The sequence below is a fragment of the Danio rerio genome, chromosome 22 (genome assembly GCF_052040795.2).
Source record: "Danio rerio strain M-AB ecotype USA chromosome 22, GRCz13ab, whole genome shotgun sequence".
NCBI classification, from domain to species: Eukaryota; Metazoa; Chordata; class Actinopteri; order Cypriniformes; family Danionidae; genus Danio; species Danio rerio.
In genome coordinates, this window is record NC_141042.1 from 21,731,039 (window position 1) to 21,756,500 (window position 25,462).

General features: G+C 35.1%; 2 protein-coding genes and 1 long non-coding RNA gene across 12 annotated transcripts in view; 2 read left to right on the forward strand and 1 right to left on the reverse strand.

Moving 5' to 3' along the window:
- Positions 1-25,462, forward strand: part of LOC141380320 (uncharacterized) — a 371,569-nt gene that overhangs the window by 330,420 nt on the left and 15,687 nt on the right. The gene's annotated exons all lie outside the window — the stretch shown is intronic.
- crlf1b (cytokine receptor-like factor 1b) lies at positions 2,266-13,353 on the forward strand. Of its 6 annotated transcripts, none has more exon segments than NM_001113602.1 (9): positions 2,266-2,349; positions 2,444-2,591; positions 4,376-4,654; positions 4,732-4,861; positions 4,935-5,101; positions 5,819-5,976; positions 9,128-9,296; positions 12,306-12,487; positions 13,006-13,272. In NM_001113602.1, coding segments are annotated over 8 exon segments (1,239 nt in total). In that variant the 5' UTR covers positions 2,266-2,349; positions 2,444-2,461; the 3' UTR covers positions 13,030-13,272.
- Positions 4,051-24,499, reverse strand: rex1bd (required for excision 1-B domain containing). 5 transcript variants are annotated; one of them, XR_015521265.1, is made up of 6 exons: positions 24,254-24,367; positions 23,256-23,338; positions 21,545-21,749; positions 20,694-20,782; positions 17,022-17,145; positions 4,051-4,227 (listed from the first exon to the last, which is right to left on the reverse strand). XR_015521265.1 is itself a non-coding variant. In NM_001256159.2 (5 exons), exons 1-5 carry the CDS (start codon positions 24,314-24,316, stop codon positions 17,073-17,075), a joined length of 513 nt encoding a protein of 170 aa, NP_001243088.1. In that variant the 5' UTR covers positions 24,317-24,499; the 3' UTR covers positions 16,673-17,072. The 5 variants fall into 5 exon arrangements, 1 of the variants encoding a protein (NP_001243088.1); XR_015521266.1 differs by having other exon boundaries at positions 4,051-4,887; XR_015521263.1 differs by having other exon boundaries at positions 4,051-6,271.

Genomic DNA, 25,462 nt, shown 5'->3' on the forward strand with positions numbered 1-25,462 from the left:
AAAAATGCTGCTTACAAGGAGAAAAAGCAATCTAACAACGTTTCTTTTCTGAAACACTGCAGCTCTGATGAGGATGAATATAATGGTTTAATAAGCAATGAAACCAAATAAATAAAAAAAGTATTGAATATGAAAATATTCCACCCCAAAATAACTTGTGATTCCACTGAAGTGTCCTCGTTCTGTTTAGGAAATAAATGAAGAGTTTAAATGCAAAAACCTCTAAGTGCTGTCTAAAAATTTCATCTAAAATCAGCATTTTTATTAGGGTGTTGTGTGTAGTTTCAGTAATAATTACTCTTGGTTCAAATAGGTTACTCTCATTGCTTTTAAAGTGAAATACCTAATCAGAAACATAGGGGGCTAAGAAAAATTAATTTTAAAGGAAAGTTTCAGATGGTTCTTGGAGAGTTTTTTTTTTCATCTGAACTCTTCAAATAGTATTTGTTCAATTAGGTTAACTAGGCAGGTTAGGGTAATCAGGCAAGTTATTGTACAACGATGGTTTATTCTGTAGACTATCGAAAGAAAATATAGCTTAAAGAGGCTAATAATATTGACCTTGAAATGGTTCTTAAAAAATTTAAAACTGCTTTTATTCTAGCCAAAATAATAATAATAATAATAATAATATATATATATATATATATATATATATATATATATATATATATATATATATATATATATATATATATATATATATTATCAGACATACTGTGACGATTTCCTTGCTTTGTTAAACATAATTTCAGCTCCACTAGACCCAAACCAAGCAAGCTAGTGGCAAGGCTGTGTTTGCTTTGAACACAAAAGTAGATATTTTGAAGGCAGAAGAAATTATTGACATCTATAGTAGAGGAAACAAATACTATGCAAGTCAATGGTTACAGGTTTTCAGCATTTTTCTAAATATCTCAAAAGTCAGATAGGTTTGGAACAGGTGAAGGGTCAATAAATAATGACAGAATTTTAATTTTGGCAGAACAATTATATAGCCTATACAAACAATACCTTTTTTACATTGGGAATATTTTATAAAATATAATAATAACATGTAATACAACTTATATTATTACAGTAAATACAATGTTAAAATAAAATATTTTATTGTCCCAAATTTAATTCACTATTTCTATATTAAACACAAGCGATGATTACTTTGTTTCAATTAACTTTTGTGAAAATATGCAAAAATATTAAAACCAGTTCTTACATGTACTAACAGTGCATGACAATGAACATGAGTATCCATTTCTCAGTGAATATAGGCAATGTATTTTGATGTGTTTAAACAAGACATATTTAATAAACAGATATATTAATTAAAACAATATTTTAGTCACCGAACATATTTAGAAAATGGAAGATAATACAATTAAATTCAAGCTACATATTGCAATTTTTAATTTTTTTCTTCTACAACATAAATTTGGGTGTACGTTTGGACTGTTATCATAAAGCTAATTACTTAGCCCCAGATTTGACTTCAGTACTGACAAATCTAATGCATGCACAAATATAAGATTGTATAGCTACCTATTAGAAATATGATATATTTCTAGAAATAGAAATATTTAAAAGAAATATTTAAAAGAGAGATTTGTGGGGGGTGTAGTTATGTGCTGCAGCTGAGCACTTATTTTAATATTTAAAAGAATAAGTAATCGTACTAAATTTGATTATATTTAAAATTATTAAAAACTTCTGACATATTGGCAAAACATTGGCAAACTTAATATTAGAATTGCAATCTATTTGTATTTTGGGGCTGCACTTTGTGAATTAAACTTTTGTTGTTCATAAATAATAATAATAATAATAATAATAATAATAATAATAATAATAATAATGTATTAATATTATGAACTGGCTAATTGAATAACAGTAAATATACATATTTATTCTACATTATTACTTTATTCTCCCTTTTCCCCTTATCATTGATTCATTTAAAAATGTTGTTACTTTAATGTTTGAACTAGTCTTAATTTACCTGTTTACAAGCTATTCTGCATTACAAATTCTTACAGTTAAAAAAGCTTAAGTGATGTGGAATTGCACTTCCAAATGTACTAGACTATGCATTTTATCTCGAGTTTGTACGAAACCGTTAAAAGGCTATCCGTATGGAACAGACAGACACTCAAAAAGAAAAGGATGTCCTTCATTATTTTCTTTTTCGGCACACTTGTATACAAAAGAGAAAAGAAAACACAGTCTGCAGATGCTCTGCTAATAATGGCTTGTGGCTGTGTGGTAAGACATGGGAGGAGCTTCAGGAGAATCAACTTTTTCAGCTTTTGAGGCGTACTCTATATTGATTCCTCTCCAAAATTGAGAGTGAAGGTAAATCTGAGCGTCCTCTTCGCATAATGATGCTTTTCAGAAGCAGCAATGGGTTTCACGAAGCTTTCTGGTGATTAAGGCTTTTCCTTTTCAGCAATTTATGTGCAGGAAAATGGATTGTGCGCGCGCGCGCTCGCACCAGCATGACAAGAATCGAGTTGAGAGCGCGCGCGACAGACAAATGACAATTTCAGTCATTATGTTGTTTTTTGTCGCGTTTCTTCCATATGCGCTCTCAGCACGTAAGTACAATTTTATAAGTAGGCTTTTTGATGTTTAATATGAGCTAAAGCAATTTGTAAAGTCGTCTACAAACTTCATCTTTATTTAAAGGTCTTTTTGGAGGTGTTTGTTTTCTTTTTTTCCCTCCCTCTACTCACGTGAATGTCAACTTAGAAGTCTTATTAGGCTTAGATTTTACGCTAAACTACCACAGTGAATGAGGAAAGATTACTTTAAAATGTGCTAATTTTAATTTGCAAGGCTTTCGTCAAAATTAAACACTGAAATGTTCTGAAAGTTTTTTAGTGAGTGTTGAATTGTTTTGTTTACAACAGTACACTGTTAAAAAATTCCGGTTGCCTTAAATTTGTAAGCAGAAACAAGTTAGTCTTATGAGTCCATTGAACTTATTGAACGTTATAACATGATTAACTTAGTTTAATAAGTTGCAATGAGCTAAAAACATATGCTGTCATGACTGCTCATATATTTTTTACAGTGTAAAATCTAAAAATATTATTACTACAATATTGGGAAATTCTAGCTTTGTGACATTTTATATATTGCAATATGAAAACAATATCACCATTTGACTTAATATTTCTATTTGGGAATAATTTATGTAAGATCAATTGGGGGTCCCTCAACATATTTAATATTTGCATGTGTTGCAAGTATTTTTATGTATGTGTTTAGTCAGAGATTAAAGAACTAATATTAACTATTTGCATCTCCATAAAATCTAATAAACAATGTACAAACTTTTTGGGATCCCAGACACATTTTCAATGTGGTCGGTGCTATTTGCAGTGCAATTCTGTATTTGCATGTGTTGTATTTTCATGCATAACAATCTATAAATACAATCAAGAAAAAGATACAATTGAAATAAAGTGTTTTATCGTTTCCAGAGTCTAACAGTGTTTAAGTAACTGAATGATAAAAATAATTCAATAAAATGAATCGTAATTAAGGTCACAAACGGTATGATTTCTTATACCTGAATGTAATTAAAATTATACAATCACAAAAACACATGCAAACGATATATTATAATACATAGTCAACATTGCATACATCCTGCAATGTAACTATTGCGAATCATCACATTGCGATTTCGATGCTGAAACGATATATATTACGTTACCATAGCAAATACAAAAAGAGAAACATTAAAATATATTAAGATTAAATTAAAAAACATTTCGGTGTGCATTAATAAACTTAAATGACAAGGTCTTGTTTACGAAAAATAGCTTGTCATTGGGTAATACTGCTTTTAAGACAAGTTTTATTAGGTTTACCTTGGGTATCCTTCCACTAGAAGATATAGTTCATCTCCTGTACTAAATATTTTGATAAAAAATTATGAAAACTGTACAACATATCATTCACCAGTTTCATTACTTATTTCAATATCTTTCTAAACTATGTTTAAGGTGACAAAGTCTACAATAAAATATGAGTACAATACAATAGTTTTCGATTCATCATTCTTTAATGCTCCTTATGCTGTCCAATGGCACATGTTAAAGAGCTTGTCCGCCTCCCACCAGGTCAACACTTGTTCTCCCTGAAGGCCAGAAGTAGCAGCTCTTCAAATCCAGCCATTGTTCAACTCTGAACATTTGTCGTAAATATGAATAAATATGAGTTCTGCGGACACACAAGTCGAATATTTACAAGATGGAAAACCACTTAAAATGCTGAAAAATGACCTTGTGCAACTTTTCCAACTGCAGCCATAAATCCAGTTGTTAAATTTCTGGAATCATCAAGTCTCTTCTTTTCTTCTGACCCACAGATTTGGCTGTCATATCCCCCCAGGATCCAGTACTTCCCATTGGCTCGAGCTTGACTGCGGTGTGCACTGTGAGTGCCGAGCTGGAAATAACAGCTAGGTCCTTGTACTGGACACTGAATGGGAGACGCTTGGCTAGAAACACGTACAGAGTCCTGAGCCAGACCGAATCGAGTGTCACACTTCATCAACTCAATGGCTCCTTGCAGCAGTCAGGAGATAATCTGGTTTGCCATCGAAGTAATGGAGAAGTGCTGGCCGGGTCCTGTCTTTATGTCGGCTGTGAGTGTCTTTTGATAAAGTTTCTGTCATTTGTTTTTTAAATATTCACGCCATCCTCTGCTTTTTAAATTTGACAGCATCCCCTGAGAAACCCATCAACCTGACATGCTGGTCACGAAACACCAAAGATCTGAGCTGCAGATGGAGTCCGGGAAGTCAAGGAGAGACGTTCATCAATACCAAATACGTCCTCAAGTACAAGCTGAAGTGAGATTTTGACAGCACACTGACACCTGTTTTGGAAGAGTAACTTTTTACATGCAGCTTTACTGTTTTCTAGATGGTATGGTAAGGAAAAGGACTGTGAAGACTACACGGGACAGCCGTATACATGTTACGTTCCACGTGACCTTGCCATTTTTACACCATATGAAGCCTGGGTTGAGGCGACCAATCAGCTTGGCTCTGCCACTTCAGATGTCATCACCTTGGACATTTTAGATGTAGGTAAGTAGGACTAAAAGACACCAGTTGGAAGGTAAAATGGATGTTAAGATCAAGGTGACTTGAAATAATGTCACGCTTCCCAACCCGCACATAAACGCATATAAAAGCATCTGAATGTCTGGCATATGGTGCGCACACTGTGAGAATAGATTTTTACAGACTGTAAAAGTACTTTCCAACAGCTGAAACGATTCCAAAAAGCAACTCGTGAAAATAGTAGTTTAAAGGTCAACGGGCAGCTGGAAGTCTGTTGGCAATTTGTTAAAACTGTAAATCGAATGACTTATTTGACATTCCAATGAATTAATCGAATTAATCACAATTTCAATACATCCATCAATCAGCGCTTTTTTGTCAAGAAAAGCAAAGATATTACATTACCACACCATTTTTAAGCCCTCACTTCCCTCTGAAACAATAAGCTCTGGAATTCTTCATGATTGGCTTCGCCCTAAGGGTGCGCTTGATTAAAAAACCTAGCAATGGAGCGGGTCCATTGCAAACAACAATGGAAATGGGGGATTACATTAGCAATGACAGAATATTGTTTAGCTAATGAACGGCGAAGGAGGTTTATTGCGAGATTCAATTACAAACAACTAGTTATCAGTTCTTTGAAGAAAAGAAAGAACATTGCCAGCGTTTATAGGGTCTAGTCAACAGTTCTTGAAAATGACTTTCACGCAGTGTTGGATTATGTGAAATGTTTCTGTTTAGTAACTACAGACCCCCCTCCTGATGTTCTTGTAAGCCGTGTTGGAGATCTGGAAGATCAGTTAAGTGTACGTTGGGGCAGTCCTCCTGCCCTGAAAGACTACCTGTTTCAGGCCAAATATCAGATCCGATACCGTGTGGAGGAGAGTGACGAATGGAAGGTATGGCTTAAATCATGGATGTCAAGCTCTTATCAAACTGTCCTTCAGGCTTGTTTGAAACTTACAGAGAGGTGTGTTGAAACAGGGTTGGAGCCATACTCTACCAGGTTCCAGCCCTTCAGGAATTGACTTTGACACGCCTGGCATAAATGTTTGGTCCAGAGCAGGGTTCTTCAACACTAGTCATGGAGAGACACTCTCACATAGATTTCAAATCAAATCCTGAACAAGCCAATCAAGTGAGTGTGTCCTTTCTGCAGCCTGTAGCACGATGAGGTACTAGATCAGGTTGTTGCTAGAAACGAGAATCATTTATATTAATTATTAAATAACCCTCTACATTGTGTTTTTAACATCAACACTTGGGACTGAAGTCTACAACAGTGTTTATCAACCCTGTTCCTGAAAGCACACAATAATATACTCCTAATCAAACACACCTGAATCAACCCAGAACAGTAGAAGAGCTTCAGAACCTGAAAATATTGGGTCAGGTAAGGTACACATACAAAATATTTACTGCAGCACAGTAGCTCTAAAAGAGCATAAGTGAATTATTCCCCATCTAGGGGTTCACAACAAGCTTCAGCCATGACCAAATATAAAGTCTTTCTTGGATTGTTGTAAACATTGGTTTCTTTGTTCAGGTGTGTCTGATTAAGGTTAATTCTAAAATTAAAAAAGGAAAATGGAGCTTGATGTAGGGCTGGTGTAGGGCTGATTTTTTTCACTTAATTCGAATTAACGTTTTAAGACGATTTTATTTCATATTAAATTGAGACATCGTGATTTTTTAAATAAAAATATTAAATGCATCATAATTGCACCAATGCGCTTTGGTTCACTCTCTGTATGAAGCAGGTCGCACACCAGAAGCGCTGCTCGGCGACATGCCGCGCAGTTCATATTTCAGCCACGCAACAGAGTGGCATCTGATAAGTTTCATGTAAAATATCATGCGAATGTGCAATAAATATCATCTGGTGTGTGATACTTTAAACTGTCATGTGTCGCGGCACTTCTGGTGTGCGACCTGCTTGACTGCCTGTTTGGGTTTCAATCATGGTAGTGACGGACTGAACAGAGACTGGACAGTCTAATTTAACCTACTGCATGAAGTTGTGGGCATGCATCGCAGAGCTAGTGCAAATACAACAAATACAAGCATTAAAGTGTCTTCAGTTGTGTATTTTTCTTTTGTTAATACCTTTGCATCAAACGCACTGTGGTCCACTCTCTCATGCTAAGCACTGCCTGATGAGGGGATTTACATTCAGACTAATGCAGTTTACTAAGTCATGTCTATGTGGATTGTCAAGACGTATTCCTTATCAAGTCAATAAACTCAATCTCAACATGTATGAAGGACGTAAAAACCTGCCATGTGAAAAACCACACCAATCTTATAGTTCGAACCGGGCTGATCTTAGCTTGGTTTGGACACGGGCAGAGGTGAGGGCCTGTAGCAGTGAAAATGAAAGTACCCGCTTCCATGACGTCATTTAGCGGACCTAGTTGAAACCCAGACATGCAGTCAGGCAGCATAATACAGAGAGTGGTGCAAAGCGCATTAAATGATCGGTATTTAAAAGGGGAAAAAAGATAAATAGAATTAATATATTATTTTATATTAGACACACATCTGGTGCTTGTCTTTGCTCCTGCTATACGTCCACAACTTCAGGCACTGGGTTAAATTAGGCTTTACAGTTTCCTTGTTCAGTCCCTTACTTCCCCTGTATCCAAGGCAGCAGCATAACAACTTGTCATTCAGTCAGAAGACAAAGTCAAAGCCGAGCTAACAGCAAATCTTTCCTAGGCTCAGTAAAACTTGCAAAAAATACCTCTGTATTCCTGCAACTGCAATATTTACACAAATAGTTTTTATTCAAATCTTCTGCACGATATTTAACTTGTGAATTTGTCATACATTTATTTACACCTTGTTGACCAATTTATGTATGGCATGGCCATTAAACATAAAATGTTCCTTAACCAGATGGTTTTTTAAGTTACTTATAAAGAGAATGTTACTTCAGTCATGTTGTTGTAATGTTTTAAGCTGACTAGTTACACTATAAAAAAAAATCGAAATCTTGAATCGGTCAAACTTTATAAAAAAAAAAAAAAGATTATTTTTTTTTTGCAAAATCGCCGAGCCCTAGCTTGATGGCTAAAGTTGGGAACTCTTGATTTAGTCCAACAGTGTCCAGTCTTGTTCCAAAAGGGACAACATCCTATTGAGCAGGAATATAAAAACTAGGTCCTGGCTCAGCTCCGACACACCTGTCTGGAAGTTTTTACTATGCCTAATAAGGCCTTGACTAGCTGCTTGTTTAATTAGGGTAGGAACTAAAAGAATAAAGCCAAAGTCACACTAAAGTCTGAGAATGCAAAATTCTATTGTATGGTGCTGCGAAAAGCAACGAGATAAAACAATATGGTTAAACATTGATGAAATGAGCGATTGCTTCATAATTGACAATTCTGTACAAAGAAGTCATGTTTTGATCTTATATTGGTCTCACTCAATCATGTGACGCAGTTTTGCAGGCCAAAGTTCAACAAGCTTGAACTTTCGAATGCAACGACATTCTAAACTTGTGGCACAAGCTTGTGTTTCCGGTCTGTTGCATTAGCATATGTATGAATGGCAGGGTATAGGGCGAAAGTGCAGTGTAACCATGACTTAAAGACATCGGCCCTCCAGGAACACCCCTATCATAGAGTTTAGGTCCAACACACCTGCTAGAACATTTCTGGCAATCCAGAAGACCTGCTTCAAGTGTGTTTAATTAAGGTTGGAGCTAAGCTTTGCATTCCTACAAATGTTTGTCAAAAAGAACTCAAGTTTTTTCCTTAGTGTATAGAAATGTCCTGGAGATTCTGAAAATTTTCACCTTAGCAGGAGTTTTCAAAAATGCTTAGACATGAGCTGGATAAGCAGGTTCTGACTTGTCCTTAAGTCAACCCTGACTTTAAAGGACAATTCACCCAAAAATTAACATTGTTCCATACTTCACGATTCGTGTTTTTTATGGATTTATGCTTTTGAATTGCATTGTGGGAGCTTGATTATATGAATAAAATATATATTTTGATGAGTCTCCTGACTACTCTTTATCACTCTTTTTTTTCTATTTCCCTACAGGTAATAGATGATGCTGGGAACCAAACATCATGTCGTTTGGCTGGTCTCAGAGCGGGTACAGTGTATTTCGTCCAGGTACGATGCAACCCAGTGGGCATCTACGGTTCGAAGAAGGCAGGTATATGGAGCGACTGGAGCCACTCAACTGCCGCATCAACTCCTGGCATTGGTGCGTTAATAGCAAAAATTCATCCCCTTTACTTCACATTAGACTTCTGCGATCATCTGCTAATTAGATTCCGACCACATGTAAACACTGAAAGCATCAAGCTGCTTGATATGGATCTCTCATAAGTAGATTTAAAAGACCTCAGCAAAATGTCAGAGTGCTTTAGGGGGACAATTGATGATTTCTTTGGACTTTTCTTAGATTGATAAATGAAAAAAGTCTTTCAGAGCTTGTTCCGATTAAAGGGGCAGTCGACCTGAAGGTTAGTGAAAACAGATACAGTTCATAAGAAATGATGTTACATGTCTTGCATTAAAGAGAGGATGTTATTAAGCTCTGTTTTATGTCAGGCAGTATGAGTTATGGCAAGCCTGAGCTCTTCTCCTGCATTCTGCTTTAATGCTTCGGAGCTCATTAGCAGAGAGATCTGGTAAATAGGCTATTATTCATGGGTATGTGCACATCGCTCAGGGCAAGACCGTACAATCAACAGCATTTATGCATCTGTCATTCGCTGTAGTTGGATTTAACAAATGTCTCGCAAATGCCTTTATCTAAAGATTAGCATATAAACTATGTAGTTTCTAATGTAATAAAACACCAAAATGAGGGTTACTAAAAAGATCACAGCAATCGAATATTTTACCGAATATTTTACCAAAGTTGGTGACCAGGGGATGATACAGACTGTACCAAAAAGCAGAGAACAAGAGGCTACGACGGAGGGGAGGGGGGCTGGAGGACAAGAGGTTGTAAATTACAGGAGTTTTCGGGAGAAATTACAAAACAGAAGGGTGTCGGAAGATGGGTCTGAAATACAGGAGACTCCAGGGACAAATGGGAGTGTTGGCAGTGTATGAGTGTTTACCAGTACTGGGTTATGGCTGGAAGGGCATCCGCTATGTAAAATATATGCTGGAATAGTTGGCGGTTCATTTCACTCTGGCAACTCCCAATAAATAAGGGATTAAGCCGATGGAAAAAAAATAAATGAATGAATAGATCTCAGTGATATACTGAATATTGACATTATATTCAAGATACATTTGCTGGCGAGTTTAATTTAAGCATGGTTGTAGAACTATTTTTTGAATTTCCTGTGAACTCAACATGATTCTTATCTTGAAAGCATTAAATGAAATGATATTCAATCAAAAAATGCATACTATACATTACATTTGAAGGGTTGTTTGATTTTCTTTGAATAAACATATTAAAATAAAACAACACATTTATTAAAATAGATTGGATAAAAATATTAACTAAATGTATTAATATTTAATAATTTAAGCAAATGAAATATGAGAAAAGTAAAATATAATAAAAAAAACAACAAATTTATAACAGTACAAAAAATTACAAAGCAAATACTTTAAAGATAATTCGGATTGTGACTCTTTTTTTCATACATATATTACACATAATAGGTAATAAAAGGTATATGGAGATAAACGATGTTTCTTTTTGTCAATTTACAATGATTACTATTAAATGTAGTTTTAACAATTGCAAGTATAATATAGATTCATATAAATATTGGAGGCGACACAATGGCGCAGTAGGTAGTGCTGTCGCCTCACAGCAAGAAGGCCGCTGGTTCGAGCCTCGGCTAGGTCAGTTGGTGTTTCTGTGTGGAGTTTGCATGTTCTTCCCGCGTTCGTGTGGGTTTCCTCTGGGTGCTCTGGTTTTCCCTACAGTCCAAAGACATGCGGTACAGGTGAATTGGGTAGTCTAAATTGTCCGTAGTGTATTCTTGTGAATAAGTTTGTATGGATGTTTCCCAGAGATGGGTTGTAGCTAGAAGGGCATCTGCTGTGCAAAAACATATACAGGATAAGTTGGCGGTTCATTCCGCTGTGGCGACCCCTGATTAATAAAGGAACTAAGCCTAAAAGAAAATGAATGAATGAATGAATGAATGATAAAATATTGGAAATACATATTACGGAATTCACTGATATGTAAATTCACTGGTAACATCGATATTATTACCTTTTTACGGCCAATAAATGACAATATTGTCTAAAACAATAAAAAAAGAGAACACTAAAACTGTAAAAGTATAGTAAAGCACTATTTTTAGCTGGAGGAGCCTGTTTAATACCAAAAATATTTTATTTAATTTTAATAATATATATATTACATCATATATCGTTAAAAAACAAATAGAAATCTGTTTAAAAACTTAAATAAAATTAAAAAGATCTGCAATTACTAAGCAAATCCGCTTGTTAAGTGGTGACGTGTTGGTGACGTATGTAATACTGTTTCCGGGTCCAAGCCGCCATTCATTTGAGTGGAGAAATCATTCGTTTATGATCACATTTTATTCCTATCACACATTAAAGTTAATTTTATATAAAATCATAGTGTACACAACACTCTTTGGGCTTGCTGCATCAGAAATACCAAAATTTTAACAATTTTTAAAAAATGAATCACTTTCTGGCCATCGGATATTAGGCATGGACATATATATTGCCATCGTGATTTTCAAAAGTATTAAATCGCTTTGTAAACGTTTATTATTACCATTTCATGAGTCTCCCCATTCAGTAGAATAGAGCGCTTGGACTCGGAAGCCGCTTCGCGTGACGTCACACTTAACAAGCGGATAACGAACTGGCCAGCATATTCAACTTTCCTCGTTCGGCTTGTTCTTAAAGCCTTTTTTAATGGAGTATTTTCACTATTTAAGATGGCACAACAATCTAAATAGGACAAATGAGCTCATGTATGAGAGAAATCCTGGACCTTTGTCAGTGAGAGGTGGGTCTTTCGAACTTTCGAACTAACTTTCGAATGGGCTACGGGCTAGATTTAATTGCTACAAGTAAATGCAAGCTAAATATTATAATGCCCAGTATGAAAAACGACACATATACTAATTTAATTAAACCAATTCTATTTGATTTATACATGCACTATCTATTTTTAGTTTAACATTATCAATTTGTGCAGTTGTCTGCGAAAAAAAAAAACTATGAGAATGTCTATTTTTCCCAGCAGATAGGTCCCAAAGTGGCTCGTGCGATTCAAAGCCCAGCGAGAACAACTCAACGCTACGCAAGGAGCTCAAGCAGTTTTTCGGCTGGATGCGCAAGCACTCTTACGGCTGCACGGACGTTAGCATCAAACTGTACGACCAATGGCGCGTCTGGCTGCAGAAAGCCCAGAAAACACATGATCAGGTCAGTAAAAACAGACACACATCAAGACTCCACACAATCAATGTTGGCACACATGACACACACACAGCCTCCATTTTGTGGTTTTGTGTGCAACCCACAAAAAAGAGAGCCCAAATATCTGGCAATTCTTTTGATCAATACACTCGCATTTGATTGCGTTTGCTAATGGCGGAGCATCATATAATCTTCAGACGGTTACCACAACAGACGGAAAAACGGCTAGTCAAAGTAATCAGCAGGAATGCTAATAAATTCCTTTTAGTTTAGACTGCGTGGCAAAGCTTCAAGTCTTGTGTGGCGAACGCGAACGCAAACCAACATCCGCTGCACGCTCTCTGAACCGACCCAGTGGTTACTGTCGCCTTGGCACGGACGACTGTTGGGAAACGTAGGTCGCGTCATTAGTCACATTGTCCTTTGAAGAACACGATGTAACTGCCTGGTACCAATTATGCGTCTCTGTCTCCATATATCAAGTCATCACATTCTCTTGTAAATGCCATTGTCTTGCCTTTCAGGTACTACAAAGCGGTAAATCATAGTGAAAACTCCAAAAGAAGACTTGGGAGAGTTTGCGGGGGCCGGCGACGACATGGGTTTTATCACTCTCCAGTGCTTGGGACGTTTCATTGGGATGAGTCAAGACTCTCTGATGAAGCGACATGATCTACTGTTTGCCTCCTGCCGTAGGGCTCATCAAATACGACAAAGGAAGCGCTTTTGTCTCAGGCGCGTTATTTATAAGGGCATTAAAACTTAAAGACTCAAAATGAGGAGAGAGAAAATGAGAGAGAGTGTGAAATGTTTCAAAAGAGAGTCGACTTTCTATTTTCATCCACAATAAAAAGGATGTTTTATTAAAGCTAGCATTGGATGGCATGCAGGTGGGTTCAAAACTGGACAATATATTTAAGCATTCACATACTTTTAGTCTTTTGAAATATACTCCATTTAAACAAACATACAGTAGGTGCCCTAGTAAGGTTAGTTCTTGTACGGTGTTCACACTTTTTCCATTCCAAGTTATGATCGTTAAAATAAGTCTTTGTATTTATTTAAAGAGCAGGTCACGTGATATTTTAAATTGTCCTAATAACATCTAATGAAGCTTTTCACTGCATTGTTTAGAATGGATCACTTTTGAGGGCTTTTCCGCTACATTCTGTACCTTTTACAGTTTAGTACCACCTTAAGTGAGGTTTCAAGGGGGATGTAGTGTTACAAAAACAATGTATACACACCGCTGTCGACTGATTGATCGAAGAACATTAAAAACGAAGATGAAATGTTTTGATAGTGAGATATTTACTTTCATTAAATCATTTGCCCCAGAGATAGATGGATTCTTGCACTGATTAACACTGATTTCCTACTGTTTTTGTTAGTAATATGCAATAATTTACATTAAAATGTGTTAATTATAGAATAACTAATATATACATATATATAAAATATATAACTTTTATAGAATAAAAGTTAATTATAGAATAACTACTTAATGTTGTTGTATAATCAGATAAAAGTAAATGTAACAATATTCAAAATAGGTTATAATTGTTCTTAGGTAGGTAGGTAGGGTATATAGATAGATGGATAGATAGATGGATGGCTGGATATTGCAGTACATCCAAAAAAAAAAAAAACTCGGGTGAGGTTCAAGCGGGCTGTAGCATTACAGAAACATAATGTATACACACTGCTGAAGACTTATTGGTCTGAGAGAACTGTAACTACCAGCGTCACTGAATTTGTGACGAGACACCAAACCCGCTATATTTAAATAGGCAGCACTAGCCACTAAAGTTTGTTCATATGATTAAATGGTTTTAATAGAATGTAAATGGCAGCATTGTGGTAAGTAGTCAGTAGAAGAGGTCCATATTTTCTCTTGTAGGTAGCTGAGGAATGAAATGAAAAGTTTTTTAAGAGGTCAAGGCTAGATTTTGCCAAGTACAATGCGATATTGGATTGACATCTATGTTGATCCTGGAACATAATTTTTGTTAGAAAATGTAATTCATACCTATTCCCTAACACTAAACCCAACCATAGCTGTACATTACTCCCAAAATCCGAGGGGGAAAATAGTTGGATAACAATCATGTAAAAGTGTATAAACCTAACCATAAGCCTAAACTTATTGGTAAATGTATCCCTTAATTCTGATTGGCTGATTGGAATGTAGTTCCTGGATCAACATAGATGTTAATCCAGGAATATGTCCTACTTGGTGAAATCAGGTTGACGCAATAGAGATGCCACAACTATAGCGATAACCCCATCCACTTAACGTGGTACTGAACTGCAGTGGAAATGCAAACTGAGCAAAGCACAACTGAACCAACTCTGTACTGTAAAGCTAAAAGATGTGCCGTGCCGAACCGTACTGTGCAGTGGAAAAACTGTTTAAGGACAGAAAACATTGTAATTTTTGTTAGAAATTGCATTTAACAGTGGAAACATTTTTGCAATGATTTCAATATCATTAATTTGAATCAATAATGTGTTTATGGTCTGTAAACCTCTCCTTTTTAAAAAGCCAACGCCACTATGATTGGTCAGTTGGCCAAGTCCATTTTTAATGGTGTTTCCATATTTATTCTGTGTTGGAAGTAAAATGGGCATTTTTTAGAGTGTTTTATGTCAAGGGCAGGTGGGGATTGTTGATGCAGATCGCTCACTCACCACGCTGCTTTTGATTAACAACTGTTACTTTAAAGGACATCTACACTACAAACTGCAAATAAGGTACTTTTTCAAAAACTCATTCGACCTGCTCTTTAAACAAATGTCATGGACATGTTTAAATCCCCTCACACATGCACTCTAGTTATTGCAGTCCAGTAGTTTGTTTCTCTTGTTCTGGATGCAGTTTTTTAGTTCAGTGGTGGCACCTTGATAGAAATATTCAAAGTGCATTCTGCCTGGAAACAAAAAAAGTGGGGTCGGTGATTCATATCTAGGTGGTCCGTGAAACCGTTTTAGGGCTTTGAATTCTGTGATGTGTAAAATGTGCACATTTTGGATGAATAAATCAAAGGTATCATTGTTCACTTAAACCAATCAAAAAATAATATTAATAATAAAAATGTCATACTAACATTAATTTTGTAAATAAAGGGGAATATAATTTTCATGTGATGACTTTTTTTTAAATATTCAACTGTTAATGTATTATGCCTTCATTTCATAACCACCGTTTTTGATAATTAGTAATCCAGAGAACGCAGAATTATTGCATGTATTTTAATGAAATATTACATTCTTAAAATTGTTTTAATTGGATTGAATATGTTTTTAGATTATTACAATTTAATAAAAAATATTTTAAAACTATTTAAAAACAATGCATTCGGAAAGCAATAAACTGAAATTTGATGGGGGAAAAAACTAAATCAAACATTTTATAGTGGCCTAAATAGCATTTGTGTTAAACCTTTAATAAATGTTATATTCGAAAAGTTTTAAAAGGTTTTAGGATTATGTAGAAGGTAAATGAACATTCAGAAAAAAAATAAAAAATTAAAACAGTATAAAATACTGCATTCTGTAGCAAGCAAGCATATAAACAATATATCCCTGTTTTAGTGAAGTCATGAAAACTGGACTACACATTGAAGAGATGCTTCACTAAAAAAAAGGAATGATTCCTGGTGCTAAAATATGCCTGATGCTTATATTTAGAATCTTCTGAAATCATGACAACAAACAGATCAACATTTCAATCATTATTCACTAAAAAGGTGATATTCAAATGTATTATTTGAATAAAGAATCAGCATTGGTATTAAGATTTTATTTTGAATGAATCAGCCAATCCAAACTCATCTGAATGATTAATTTACAACTCCCAATGTGACTCACTGATTCAGTTCAAAAACGATTCCTTGTATTGATTTTTTATCTCCTTAATTGTACTTTTCCACACACTGTGAAAATGCTGAGTTCCACACAATTCATTTGTTTTGGGACAATATGAAGGAATTAAGTTAACTAATTAATTTTTATGAATTTAAGCGTATTGAACATAAAACAATAAAGTTGTTGCAAAAAAAAAAAAAAACCTCAAGAATTGTGATGTTTCAGCTCATTTTAAATAAGTAGTTTGAACAAACGTCATTTTTTTAAATGTATCAGTTCAAAATTATATTACAATTAGTGAATAAAGACAGATTTTTCATATCATTTAAGTGTACTGTCTCTTTAATTGGAAAACACACAACAGCTTTGAATCATTTAATGAATGATTGTCATGTACATGTCATGTACATACTGTTTATTATGTATAAATAGTTTTGTCTGTAAAAATGTCATCAAAAAATGTAAGGAATGTAAAGACATCATTATGCATTTGATCACGAACACCTTTACACTCCATTAGAATGAACAGAGTTATGTATGTATGAGCTTTGGTTTGTCACAAGCTATTCTGACATGAACGAATAAAAGATGACAAACTGTTATAAATAAAGCTGTGCATTGTGAAGCCTGCAATGCAGTGCATGTATAGAGCAGCTTAGACAGCGATCGATACCTCAGATGCCTGTTCATTAGATGAGAAAGATCTGGGCCTCCTGAGAGCCGCTCATTCAGGCTCCTCTGAGTCAAACTTAAAGTCTTGCAGAATCTCGCTCAAAGCGGCTGTGTTCTTTATGATTCTAACAGAAACAGAGAGAGAGAGAGAGAGAGAGAGAGAGAGAGATGTTTTATTTTATATACAGATAAAGAAGAATAACAAGGCTTTATTATTAAGGCTTTATTATTATTTATTATTATTTAATAGGCAGAATTGTTCAGATAGTGAGATATTTACTTTCATTAATTCATTTACTACAGAGATAGATGGACTCTTGCTGATAAATAACACTGATTTGTTAGTAATATGCAATAAAAACATTACATTTTTAAAGCATAATCCAAATAAATGTATATTATAATAGTTAATAATATAATAACTAGATTATAATTTTAGATTATATTGGCTATAATTAAAATAATTATGTATAAATATATTTAAATAGGAATTAGAAAAATTCAAAGTAATAAATTAAAGTAAATATCACAATATTAAAAAATGGACTAAATTTAGTCTTAAGCCCTGGTCAGATCACATGATTTTGGCACAATTTCCTTGACGTAGGGTGTCGTGGTGATTCGTAAACGACAAAAGGGCATCGTGAAACAAGATTCAATCGTTTCTTGTCGTGTAATGTAGCATAGTTCACGACAACCGATAACATGCCTGCAACGCCTCATGACACCATCACAGAAAGTCTCATCACGACGAGTTCTGTCACATGGATGACACTGTGCAACAGGAGCACATAATTTCTGTTATATCAGCGAGTGCTGCCATTAAAGCGGCGGTCGGGTAATCAAAAAATAGGTTTGATATTTACTTATGGGTGTGTCAAGGGTGAATAACATCATCATCATTGCTAATGCAAACTTTAGCTACCTTTTCTAAAATATTAAGGTGTTTTAAGTAATTTTATCTGACAGACTGGCACAAATATCCAGACATCTTCATTCTCACAACAAGTTTCTGAGTTCTCTCATCCTTCCAACAGTTAATTTTTTTAGTTTTTTAGTTTGTGCCCCTCCACTACTCAACTATACAGGTATATGATTTGTTTCGCCCTGTGGAAAATAAGGACCTAATGAATGCTTCACGGTGATTGTATCACAAATCTCAGTTATATATTTGTTAATTTTTTAATATGTCATTATTTTAAAGACTATGGGCCCTATCATACACCCGGCGCAATGTGGCGCAAGACGAGGCGCAGTAGTCTTTTGGTAGTTTCAGCTTGGCGCAAGAGTCGTTTTGAGGCGTTGCGCTACGCTGTTTAAATAGCAAATGCATTAGCTCTCATTTGTGCGCCCATAGGCGTTCTGGTCTAAAAAGGAAGGCGTTCTGAGGCGCACAGCTGGTGCGTTGCTATTTTGAGAAACTATAATAGATTTTTCATTAGACCAAAACTAACCCGGTCTAAACTCCGGCGCAGAGTTGCGCCTCGCTTACGCACTGCTTAATACGCACGAGAGCAATAGGTAAATATCTTTACATATGAAAAAATTTAAATATTATGGGTATATATAGGATATAATAAGAATAGATATAGAATATAAATATAAAGGATTAAAATATTACAAAACATATTATTTTCTAGCTTACATAAATATGAAAAATCACTGCTTTTATGTCTTCTTCATCTCGGGAGGCTTTTTCAAGTCAAGTCAAGTCAAGTCAGCTTTATTTTCAATTCAGCCACATATACAAGACATATAGAAAATCGAAATTGCGTTACTCTCAGACCCAAGGTGCTTAACATTAATATAAAATATATATATATATATATATATATAAAAATAGTAGAGTTTAAGAAAAAGAAAATTTACAGTATATACATTGCACATAAATGTGGTCTAAAAAATATACATATGTAATAAAAATTGTAAACAATACAGTGACATTTAGTGCATATAGCAAATGAGTGCAAAGTAAACCAGAGTTGTGCAGATAAAAAAACAGTATAGTGCAAAAAGAACTTGTAAACATGATAATTGTGATAAAGTGTCAGTGACATATTGGGAGGTAGTATGGTGTGTCTGCATAAAGTGACCACTGCAGGTGTGTGTGTGTGTGTGTGTGTGTGTGTGTGTGTGTGTGTGTGTGTGTGTGTGTGTGTGTGTGTGTGAGTGTGAGTGTGAGTGTGAGTGTATGTGTATGTGAGTGTATTTGAGTGTATTCAGTTCATTCATAACAATTTGCGTTTGTATAATGTTATTATTATTAGCAGTATTATTTATTATATCCATATTTATATTTGTTTTATTAAAAACAAGCTTAGATTTGCCCACCTGTTAGATTTTAGACCATAAGGGGCACAGCATGTGTTTTAGGATATAACTCAGGTTTTTAAGCACATTTTGTTATTATTGTTCGTTTATTCGTTTGCTGGAAATTAGAACTGAATTTAGAAATAGTTTTGAAACGAATATTTGCGCTTAACAAACAAAATTATTTATTTATAGACTAATTGATGTCTGTGCGTAAAGGTTTCCCTATCCAAGAGCGAATGTGAAAGTAGATCCATTATCTCTGATTCTCACGCAGTAGATGGTCTGTTTAACAGTTTTCTGTTAAAAAACTGTTAACTGTTTGCTTGTGAAATGCTCATTTTTTTCCACTTAGACTTACTTTGTGTCCTGTAAATAGCGAATGCACTCTTGGCGCAGCGCAGCTGGCTCTTAAAGGGAATAGGAGATGAGACTCTAATTGGTTTATTCTCAAAACACACCTATTGACTTTATTCTCCGCCGATGAGTGGGCACTGCCATTTTAATCTTTTTGGCTTGAGACTTCCGATCTCATTCACTTCCATTCATTTTTAGACATTAAAAACTGCTCATTACGTTGCTTGATGTTGCAATTTGATATTTTCTTGTTATATTATTCTGATGGTCTGTATAGTCATGCAAACATTTGTTTGTAGAGCAAGTAGTTTGACCGTTTTCTGCCGTTTATTATTCCTAGTCATTTCTCCCATAGGCGACTGAATCGGAAGTTCTAAGACAATCGCGAAAACAGGCGCACTTCCGCATTTTCAGAATAAGGTCAATAACTCATTAAGAAAATAAACTCAACCCTTTTAGACCATGCGCCACGGCCCTAAAAGCGTTTGCGCCCTGTGTTTTGCGCATGGACCGTCAACATAGAGCCCTATGTCTTGAGCATATGATTTTTCCTTGCTGCTGCTATTTGCTTTTATTTTCTCATCTCACTCATGGCAAGTTCAGGCGAAGTGTTTAATAAGAAACTCATGGCAGGACATTATACATTTAGATTTCAAAGAAAATATCTTAATATTAAAAAGGATCCACAAGTTTAATCCTATCCATGTCATAAGGAATGTCCGTAAATAATGTAGTTAGTTTTCTGCAAGCATCAGAGTTTATTAAGATTGAAATTTAAAAAGATTAAAAAAAATTTAATTGAGATAAAAACATTGTTATAGAAACACTTGTGATTGCTTTGGGAAATAATGCTTATCGCAGACGTCACGCGATGACTGATCGTGAAGGAACGTGTAGTCTGACTTATTTGTTACTCATGACATGTCAATATTTTATCAATACAAAAAATGCACCTAATAATGGAAGTTGCACTAGATTGATTAATAATAATAATAGTTGCACTTACTCCTGTTTGATTTCACGGACTTTCTCCTGGAAATCCTCGTCTTCTGGATGATCCTGCGCACTCTGCCTAGTCAACTGTAACTTGGCGGTCTGTAAAGTCAGAAATATAAACAATTATTATAAACAGAGTAACACATTTAGTACATGACTACTTTTGTCTCATGAATAAATACAGAAAGAGCAAAATAATTTTGAGCACATCCCAGCTGACCGATAAAGCAGTCGTGCAGGTCTAAAATGTTGAGACAATTATTTTTCTAGCTGTCTTATGAATAAAATATCCAGATAACCCAAGGAACTAAACTATCCATCTGATAGCATCTGAAACCATCTGATGACTCTGATTTAATTTTTGTCTATTTATACTAGCTGGGTTTCCATCCCCATGTTAATGCACATTTTGAAGTAATGAATGAGAAACTAGAAATTAAAAGACCAAATTTCTAATAAAAACACTTTAATTCACAAAAATGTTTTAATTTAAAAGGTGGTTTTTGACTTTGTGCAAAAACAGGTTATTGTGAATGATGCAAGATGGAAACACATTTGTTGAATAAGCTCTGATGTTGCAAACATTACACCCATGTGACTCCATTATGCTTGACTTTGTGTTTGTTGAAAGGGTACCAATACTACAGTTGGTCTCTCTAAAAACTTAATAAATTTTTTTTTTTTTTTGTGCAAACTTTGAAAACATTTGCTTTATGTTGGGATAGAAACCCAGCTACAGTTTAGTCTATATGTTCATTTGTCATATGATTAGACCTCCAAAAGTTCCACAAATCTGGAATATAAACCAAATAAGACTGCTTAAAAATTGTAAAACATTTTTAAAAACAAAGAGTAGCCCACCAGCTCCAGCTTCTCCTTCTCTTTAATCTGTAGTTTGTCAATGTGTTCGGAGAGGTCGGGCCGGTCGAAGTCTTGGTGCAGTTGCTGTTTAATCGTCAGAACTTCTTTGGAAATGCCACAGAAAGCTTTCGTTATCTCGTGGACCAGCTGCTTATAGTGCTCAAAGTCATAGTGAGGCCCTGTCCTTAAATACGCCTCATGACCTCTGAAAAAAACAACAACTGTCACCTCAAATAACCACAAAAAGATAGATAGATAGATAGATAGATAGATAGATAGATAGATAGATAGATAGATAGATAGATAGATAGATAGATAGATAGATAGATAGATAGATAGATAGATTGATTGATTGATTGATTATCTAAATCTGGCTAAAAAACATCAAAGTGCAAATATTAAAGCCTGGTTTATACTTCTGCGTCAAGTGACCGGCGTAACTCACGGCACAGGCAACGCGCGTAGCTGTGCATTTATACTTCTGCGCGGTGTCTCTGTTGGTCTGCATTAACACTTTCTAAACGCTAGTTGGCAGTGAGGTGTAAATGTTCCTCTGTGTTGAGTTTCTTTGCTTCTGTTTTGCTTTTCCTGAACACTTCCTGGTTGTACAAGTGGCTCAAACTCGCTCATTTTGAGGCAGGAACCGTTGGACATGCAAAAACTTTAACTATGAGGTAAACACAAAACAAAACTTTCAATCCGGAGCTCCTTCACGGGACTCCACACTTGTACACAATCGCTCGCGCCATTCGCGCGGCTCTCGGTCCCGCCCAGACTCGTCAGCGCTACCAAGCCGACCAATCACAGAGCTTGCGCTACGCGTTGTTGCAAAGTGTAGTTACATTTTTTTGAGAGGTGCACGTCAGTGACTCCGACGGCCACGGCGAAGGGCTATGCGTCAGCGCCGTAGCATACGCCGGCGTTTGACGCAGAAGTATAAATCAGCCTTAAGGCTGTGTCCGAAACCACCTACTACTTAGTAGGTACTGCATTTGAATTTAAATGTACTACTCGGCCAAAAGAAAAGTACGTTCTATACAGTATTAATGAGAGAAGTATGAATGGAATTTGGACGTACTACATCCACCATTTTGTCATAATCACTTGACCTACCTGCTTCAGTTGCGTTGCTTCTCTCCCATTCATGAATTCTCTTGCGGGGCATCATGGGGTAGCGCAGCATGCATAGGATGCACACTTCAGAATCTTGCCGGAACTAGTAAGTCATCCGGGTACTTCTTGCATACATGTTTTCGGGTTCTATGAATTCAAATATACTACTCGGTACGCATTCTGATTTTAGCGTACTATATAGTATATAGAAGCATGCGGTTTTGGACAAGGCCTTAGACTTTAAAACATAGCAGATATTCTGATATTCACATTTTTCTCTACTTCCGCCATTAGTATTTATTTTTTTATTTCTGCTCTAAGGCTATAGGTTCACTTTTGGGCCGCTCTAGCCAATAGCATGATAGCACCTACAGGGGAGGCAGCTATAAAGATGGTATGGCCCCATCTAATTTGTCAAATTTGGATAAACAACCTAACACACAAATGCTGGATACATAAAACAAACATAATTCATCACAGATACTGCAATGTACTTTTATCACGATAAGGATACTTTTGCAATATATTGTGCACCCCTGATAGATAGATATATAGATAGATAGATAGATAGATAGATAGATAGATGATAAAAACTTACTCCTCAAATAGCTTGTACGCCTCCACACGTTCAGATTGAAGAACATAAAATCTTCTGACCAAACTTTTGAAATCTGAAGGGGCCTTAAAAACAGATGTTTGTATATATAGATAGATATCAAAAACACATAAGGAATCTAAAAACAACACGAATTCCATTAAATATACTGATATAAAGCATTATTTAAGCAATGTTTAAAAAAGTAGCATTGTAGTATTACAATAACAACATATTACAATTCGTGTGTAATTACAAGTGTACTTACTTATTTATGATGTAGTATTACTTTGTTAATATGTAACTTTATTCTAAAAATTGCTTATATAAAATCCTGAATAGACTAGCGTTCACAACTCATTTCTGATCATTTGCCAATACTAAATGTAACTATATGATATGAATTCTACATGAATTCCTTATAAAATATTGTGAACTAATTTCATAAACTATTTTATTTTAAAAGCTACTAGAAGTATTACTATGAGAAATGTCCAAAACATGAAAATACTTTTAGTGGCATACTTACAATTAGAATGCACTTATTCACTAATATTATTAAAATTATTATTTTGCTGTAACTTGGGTGTATACTTGAGTCTACAATTAAGTTAAATGTTGTCACTAGTAAGCAAATCCATGCGAAGTTTGAATGTTTTTGATCATTTAGTATACCTAATAGGGGTTATATGATATTTAAGAGAATATAAACATTGATATACATATACTAAATTATTTAAACAGTTCTTGTTCAATCATTACCATGCTAAATGCTAAAATATGGAGATTATTTTTGGTGATAAAATTAGATTGTGTTTACGCTGTTTTTTGTAAACGTTAACGCTATTGCTATGTAATATATGCGAGTAAGTTAACGTTATATAACTTTATTCAGATCAGAATTAGCTTTAGCAAGTTCGGCACTTTTGTGATATTTCTAATAATTTAGAATTCCTAAAAGTGATTATATCACACGTGCTGATAAGTAAACAGCTACTTACCATAGTGCTGAAACAAGCTTTCGGCGTTTTCATAGGTTTGCTGATAAAGCTACACTGCAACATGTGTACATGTATCGTTTCATGTAGTCACGCTACTACATTAACTTCCTGTTTGGGTTTGCGAAAGACGTGACGTCACGGTGACGTTTGCGTACTGGGTCCAAACCTGGTCCAAACGGATGAGAGGAGCTGCGTCCCAAATCGCATACTTAGGTCTTCTTCTTCTTCGTTTTATGGCGAGTTGCGAACCAACTTTAAAGGTGCATATCGCCACCTACTGTGATGGAGTGTGAAGAGGTTGAACTGGTTTCCTAAATTCTATTGTATAATCCACTATTTTTAATGAACCTTATTACTGCCTTTATTTGTCTTCCTGAATCTAAACCATCTTTTAATAAACCCTTTATTGTGTTATATGCAATTCCTCTTTAAGGTTTCTTCTTTCATTTTTATATGCTTTACACCTTTTTAAAACATGTTCTACTGTCTCATCTGTTAGACATGTGTTGCATAAACCTGTCTCATGTTTCCCCATTAAGTGTAATGTTTGATTTAAAAATGTATGTCCTGTTCTTAAACGTGTTAAAATAACTTGTTCTCTTCGACTAAGATTATGTGATATTTTGCTTTTCTTTACTGTTTTTTGGATCTTATGATAATGTCTACCTGTGTTATTGGACTCCCAAACTTTCTGCCATTTCCTATTACAAGCTTCTAAGATTAAGCTTTTTCCTTCTGCTCTGCTTAGTGAAATGTGTCTAATTGGTTCATTTTGTTGTAGAGATTCTTTAGCTATTTTATCTGCCTCCTCATTGCCCTGAATACCGACATGCGCTGGAACCCACATTAAATGAACTATTACTCCCATATGTGTTAGATTATTAAACTTGATCATAATTTCTGTTAGAATGTCATTTCTTTTCGATTCCATTGATTTTAAACTCATCAAGACAGCCATTGAATCAGAACATATTAGAGCTTTATCAGGTCTGGTTTCATATATCCACTCTAATGCCATCAAAATTGCAACCATCTCAGCTGTGTATACAGAAGTTCCATCTGATATCCTTCCAGGCTTCCTCACTTCAAGCTCTGGGACATAGAATGCCACTCCTGTCCTTCCTGATTCCATACTCTTTGAACCATCTGTATATATTTGTAGATATGAGTAATATTCATTAATAATGTAGTTCTTGACATATGTGTTTA

What these genes read in the sequence shown, in the direction of transcription:
- crlf1b (XM_087303045.1), top strand. Translation starts at nt 2,462, where the DNA reads ATGGATTGTGCGCGCGCGCGCTCGCACCAGCATGACAAGAATCGAGTT. An exon ending in GTCCTCAAGTACAAGCTGAA is followed by an intron (nt 4,862 to 4,934) that starts GTGAGATTTTGA and finishes ACTGTTTTCTAG; the next exon opens with ATGGTATGGTAAGGAAAAGG. An exon ending in CGCATCAACTCCTGGCATTG is followed by an intron (nt 9,297 to 12,305) that starts GTGCGTTAATAG and finishes TTTTCCCAGCAG; the next exon opens with ATAGGTCCCAAAGTGGCTCG.
- rex1bd (NM_001256159.2), bottom strand. Translation starts at nt 24,316, where the DNA reads ATGTTGCAGTGTAGCTTTATCAGCAAACCTATGAAAACGCCGAAAGCT. An exon ending in AAGCTTGTTTCAGCACTATG is followed by an intron (nt 23,339 to 24,253) that starts GTAAGTAGCTGT and finishes TCTGTTTTTAAG; the next exon opens with GCCCCTTCAGATTTCAAAAG. An exon ending in GCGTACAAGCTATTTGAGGA is followed by an intron (nt 21,750 to 23,255) that starts GTAAGTTTTTAT and finishes TGTTTTTTTCAG; the next exon opens with AGGTCATGAGGCGTATTTAA.